The sequence below is a fragment of the Mustela erminea genome, chromosome 4 (genome assembly GCF_009829155.1).
Source record: "Mustela erminea isolate mMusErm1 chromosome 4, mMusErm1.Pri, whole genome shotgun sequence".
NCBI lineage: Eukaryota > Metazoa > Chordata > Mammalia > Carnivora > Mustelidae > Mustela > Mustela erminea.
The window spans coordinates 86828012-86834011 of record NC_045617.1 but is presented as its reverse complement, the minus strand read 5'-3'; the positions used below and the strand labels follow the sequence as shown (position 1 = coordinate 86834011).

Sequence of the window (6000 nt, the reverse complement as noted above, 5' to 3'; positions counted from 1 at the left end):
GCCATAAATGACTCTTAACTATAGGAAACAAATGGAGGGCTGCTGGAGGGAAGGAGGGTGAGGTTGTCCTAGATTTAAACCCATTTTGCCACCTATCAACTGTATGCCTTCAAGAAAATTAACCTAAGACTCCATTTCCTTAGTTGCAAAATTCATTCTATTAATTGCAAGATTATTATAAGTATTGGACATTGCCTGGCATGGTTCTTGGCATGTAAGAAGTGTTCCAAAAATGGTATCCACTTATTCTATGACTTCTTCCCATATACTCCTTTTTTTAAGCAGAAAGGGTAAGCGTTAATGTCCCTTGGGGGCACAATTGGAAATGTATCTATAAGAGGGAGCTGACCAGCCTTCAGCCAGGGCCTAGACTACCTACAAGGGAGTGAGGAAAGTCATAAATGTGCAGGGCCAGATCTTGCTTTTATATAAAATATTGATATTCTGTTCATCATGGACTTTTTTTTTTTTGCATTGATTCTGACTTCTAAAAATACTGCGTTAAGTATTATTTATCTTGATAACCTACTTTTTTGGCACCCCTTTCCATTTTGTGCCCAAGGTTTCGTTCACCCAGCTCTAGTCCTGCTCTTCCCATAGCACTTTGTGCTGGTCACACCACCATCTAGGTTCTAGACTAGCGCAGGTGAAGAAGTCCATAAAAAAGACCCAAGATCTTCATCTTTTTTTCTTTTTTAATCTTTTCAGTGTTCCAAGACTCATTGTTTATGCACCACACCCCATGCTCCATTTAATATGTGCCCTCTTTAATACCCACCACCAGGCTCACCCATCCCCCCACACCCTCCCTTCCAAAAGCCTAGGTTTGTTTCTCAAAGCCCAGTCTCTCATGGTTGGTCTCCCCCTCCAATTTCCCCCAATTCACTTTTCCTTTCCTTCTCCTAATAGCCTCCATGTTATTCCTTATACTCCACAATAAGTGAAACCATATGATAATTGACTCTCTCAGCCTGACTCATTTCATTCAGCTTATCTCCTCCAGCTGACTTTGATCTAGTGCTCCCCAAGTCCTAGAATGCATACTGGCGAGGGAAGGAGAAGAAGTGGACTACAACTTCCAGAATGCCGCAGGGCACAGCGCCCTCGCTGGATTGGCTGCGCGAGCCCCGCCCCCGCCCCGCCCCTACCGCGAGGCCCCAGGGCACCGAGCCCAGATCTAAAGCGCTTCCGAAGCCGGCTACCCAGTGGAATTTCGCCTGGCCCCCGGACTTCATGGCGGCGAGGCCCGTGTCCCGGATGCTGCAGCGGGTGCTGAGGTCCGGCCTCCGGAGCTGCAGCTCCGGGGCTCCAGTGACGCAGCACCGCCCGGGGGAGCCCCCCCAAACTGCTGCGGAGGTGAGCCCGCCCACATCCACACCTTCCCGGGGAAAGGGCGACCGGCCATCTGACCCTCACGCCGAGAAGCACCCAGGCGGGGCTGCGACGGCGGCTTCTGGGAGGGACCCCTCAGCGCTTCCTTGAGGGTGGGGAAAGGTGTGGAGGGATACTCTCTAAGCTGCCCAGTCTCACCTGATACCCAAGGGACGGGCGCTCCTTGGGGTGCTGCTTAACCAACCACCTTCCTGCCCACCCAGCCATGCAACCCCCTTCCAGGTCTGAGTGACTACCGGAGATGGGGAGCAGGCAGGTAGGACTCTGGGTCCTGTGAGTTGTTAACTGAGCCCCTTCGCAGCCTTGCTTCACCCCCCCTGTTTCTTGAACACTTTCCTCTTTCCTCCACAGTGGAGGCTGTGTGTGTGTGACCGGGTGTGCTTGTGACACCCTGCTTCATAGTGTGACAGTGGTTAAAAATGTCACCTTGGTGCCACCAGTAGTCACTGGTCACGTCTGTAGTTACAGGGCTCTGTGACTTGTCCTTCACACTTTCAGTTTCATCTTCATGCCCCTTAGGAAGGCTCAACCTCATTCTTGAGCAGAAGGGAGCAGGATCCCCGTCCAGATGAGGAACTCAGTTTTCCTGAAGGTTTGGGATAGGCCCCTTCAAGTGTTTGATAGCGTTCCACAGAATGATTCATGTCGTAACAAGTTTTTTTTAAGTTTGGTGTTCTTTTGCCCATGTGGTCAGGAAATAATTTGGGGAGAAGCCTCTCTTTTTCATTTTCTCGACCCACCCGGTCATTCTTTTCCCATTTCTTAGCATAAGACTTCACACCCTGGGAATCATCAGATCATATCCCCCCACACCCTCAGGGGGAGGGCATTGGCCTAACTTGCTTTCCTGGAGTCTGATCCTTCCTGGATCTTCAGATAATCAGGCCTCATTGCTGCGAAATGAAATTTTTCAGTTTCCTTGAACTGCGAACTTTATTGAGGGGAAAAGTAGGAATGCAAGGATTGGTGAGAGAGCTTTAAAGAGTTCAGGGAAAGGGAAGTTTCTTCTTCCTCATGCCCCTAATTTCCTTTAGGAAGGGATCCATGCCAAGTGACAGATCTCTCTTTCTCTCTCTCCCTCTCTCTCTCTCTTTTTTTTTTTTGTTTTTTTTTTGTTTTTAAGATTTTACTTATTTGTCAGCTAGAAAGCACAAGCAGGGGGAGCAGCAGGCAGAGGGAGAAGCAAGATCTCTGCTGAGCAGGGAGCCCGATGCAGGACTTGATCCCAGGACCCCAAGATCATGACCTGAGCTGAAGGCACCAACTGAGCCACCCAGGTGTCTCCATACTTGGTCTCTTTTAGTCCTCACGGTAAACCACGTGAGGTCAAGAGTTTGTATTTTCAGGTGAGGGGGCTCACTGAAATTAACTTCCTGGAGTCACAGAGCTGAAAATAATGGAGCAGTAACTCCAACTCTAGCACCTGTGCTCCCTACTCTTCCTTTCAGGTAGAGTAGGATGAGTGGCCCCCCCACCCTTTCCTTTACCCTGTAAGGGGAAGTGTAACTAGCAGCGAAGAACACAGATTCTAGAGCAGGATGCCAGCTTGGGAAGCCCAGCCTTACCACTGAGTAGGTATATGAACTTCAGCAAGTCCCTTTGCCTCCCAGTGCTTCAGTCTTCTCATCTATAAAATGGGAATATGTGTCTACTTCATAGTCCTAGAGATTGAGAGAATTAGTATATGTTGATATATGTACTTAGAACAAAGCTTGACACACATACGTGCTGTGTTATGTACATATTTGTTGTAATTACTGTCAGTCTTGCCACCATGGACACATGATGTGCCCCACAAGCCCCCTCCCCCTGGACACTCAGGATAGCCACTCTGTGAACTCTCTGGTCCTAGACCTCCTATGCCCGACACTCCCTATTAGGGTTATCCTCAGCAGGCAGATTGCTCCTCAAGTGCTGGGTGCTCTTTCACCTTTCTAGGTATTTCTGCAAGGTGCTGAACATGGTACTCTGCAGGCAGTGGGGTCAGCAGATGTTTTTGGCTGTTTGAAACTCACCTGGTAAGGGGGGGGGCACATGGAATGGTAGAACATTGCCCAGGAATTCCCAGGTTTTCACCTTCACTCTGTCTCCAGTTTCACTTTGCTCTGGGCTGTCACTTTCCCTCTCCAGCCAGAGGGCTGAACCAGCCCATATTTACACCATGAGGGAGGGCACAGAATGTCTTTTAAAAAATCTCCTAAGGTGAGGCAAATCTGGAGATCTTTTTTTTTAAAGATTATTTATTATTTGACAGAGATCACAAGTGGGCAGGTCAGGGGAGTGGGGGTGGGGGAGAAGCAGGCTCCCTGCTGAGCAGAGACCCCCCCTCCCCCCCTCAAAGCGGGGCTCGATCCCAGGACCCTGAGATCATGACCCAAGCCCAAGGCAGAGGCTTAACCTACTGAGCCACCGAGGTGCCCCGGATCTGGAGATCTCTATGGTCAGCTTATTCACAGAACTTGCCAGTTGGCAAGAGCAGGAGTGGGGCATTGGGAACCCCTGTCCTCACCTCCCATCCTGCCACCCTGAGAAGTGCTTGGAGAGACAGAGGGAGAAGCCACCGAGTGTTGTCTGTTTGTGTTTCGAGGTGGGGGTGTGAGAGAGATGTGAGGTGTGGAATGGGAGCTGGCTGTGAGGACAGTGGAAAGCGGGCCTTGGGCTTGGTCCAAGGATGGGTTGAGCGACTTCTACAGGTGGAAAGGGGAGGTGGTGGGGTGTGAGTTAAGTGGGGAAGTGGTTGAGGAGACACAACTACTGGCTGTCCTGATTGGGGTGACCCACATAACCTCTGCAGGGCTTACCCCAGCCCAGAAGCATTACACCCCTCTTTCTTCTTCCCAGGATCCATGCGGGCTTTGTTGGGACCACAGGGGTTAGCCTCAGGTCCTGGGCCTGTTGCTTTAGGACGGGCAGGGCAGAGAGAGGGTGGTTTTCTGCAGGACAGAGACACCCAGTATTCAGAGGGTCACAATGAACAAATATTGGAGAAGGGGTGTTATAAAGGAAGGAAGTGGGTGTAGGAGAAGGTGGGAGGAGACAGTAGGCCTGGCCTGGGACAATGACGCACAAAGGGAAAGAAGTTCCAATCTAAGTGTGACTGTCAGTGCTGGGAGCCTGAGGTGTAAAGACCCCACACTTAGGGAGGGATGGAGGAAGAGGGGGGATCCAGACCTCAGGCTAGGCACCTTGCTGGGTCTTCTTGTTTAACAGAGATGCTTTTCGAGGCACCCAAGTACATCCTCCCAAATAGCAAGGATCCCAAATCAGAGCCACTGATATCTGAGTTTGGAATGTATTCTTTTTCTCCTGTATAACCCTATTTATGATACTCTAGAACTGTTTGGGGGCTGGCCTTTATCATTCAAACCAAATCCCAGAGTTAGTGACTATTTGGAGGGCAGCATCCCTCCCTTAACTAACTCCTTTGCACCACCCTTCCCCACCCCGACCCGGTGCCCCAGTCCGCACTGGGCAGGTAGAAAAGACACATTCAGTAGCAGGTGGCAGGCTTCCTTGTGCCTGGTCATCTGTGGTCCTGGAGGAGTGCGGAATCCACTTGCCCTGCTTTGGGGGGGGTGTGACAGCAGGTCTGAAACCCCAGCCTTGGCCCATCTGCCATTAAGTATGGCTGGGCCTTGCAGGACTGACTCGGGGAGCCGGCAAGTGCGGGAAAACGAGTCACAGCACACAACTAGTGCTCCTCCACAAATATGTATGTCATAAATAGATGGATATAGATAGGAATTCTGTTCAGAAAACTTACTGAATACCTGCTCTGTGCTACAACTCCTCCAGCTGAGTCTGGGAGAATTATTTTCCACCCTTTGTGGATGAGGAAACTAAGACTTAAAGAATTTGGGTGATTTGCTCAACAGCTCCTTAGTAATAAAGCCGAGCTTGAAATTCAGGTTTACCGACAACCAGAGCCTATGCTCTGAACCACAACAACCAGCCCTGGATTAAAATAGTTCCGATCTGGGTGTCGCTGGGCCAGTGGTTCTCAGCCAAACTGCAGGCTGAAGAGCTGAGACGTGAAAAAAAAAAAAAAAAAAAAAAAGTCAAGACCCTATCCCAGAGCAATGGAGTCAGAATCTTTGGAGTGGGACTCTCCAGCCTCAGCACTTCTTAGAAATACTGCTGGCAATTTTGATGTGTAAACCTTTGAGAGCCACTGTCCTAGGCAAAACCATTTTGACAGTAGAGACCACCCCCGAAATGAAGGATGACCCCAGTGTGACTGGTTTTGCACACACCACTTTTCTCTTCCAATCAGTCCACTGACACAGTGACATACCGTGTAGACTCCGGGATTCTGAATCAGGCTGGGGGGCTTCCCACATGGGGGGGTGGGGGATGGGTAGGCAACAGCCTAGTCGAGGCTGGGCTCTGAGGCTATGAGCTGCTTCTGACATGTCCCAGCCCTTCTTGGGTGAGAGGCATCTCTGTCCACCCTGCCCAGTCAAGCCTTCTGGGTCCAGGGCTCCTCTGACTGGTGCTGGTACTTTTTTCCGGCAGGAGGGTTAAAGGAAAGGCAGATGGAAGAATGAAAGTAGGACGTGCAGTGCTGGAGGAGAGAAGAGGCAGGGGTGAGGCTTGTTAGCATCACAG

General features: G+C 50.4%; 1 protein-coding gene across 5 annotated transcripts in view; it reads left to right on the top strand.

Moving 5' to 3' along the window:
- Positions 1-1142: 1142 nt before the first annotated feature.
- MOCS1 (molybdenum cofactor synthesis 1) overlaps positions 1143-6000 on the top strand; it is a 37756-nt gene continuing 32898 nt past the window's right edge. For 3 of the 5 annotated variants that reach the window (XM_032339840.1, XM_032339839.1, XM_032339844.1), the window contains exon 1: positions 1143-1356. In XM_032339840.1, coding sequence (XP_032195731.1) covers positions 1234-1356 — 123 coding nt within the window. In that variant the 5' untranslated portion in view covers positions 1143-1233. Of the gene's footprint in view, positions 1357-1381; positions 1649-6000 lie in introns of those variants that run through there. The other 2 variants (XM_032339843.1, XM_032339842.1) reach the window with 2 other exon arrangements.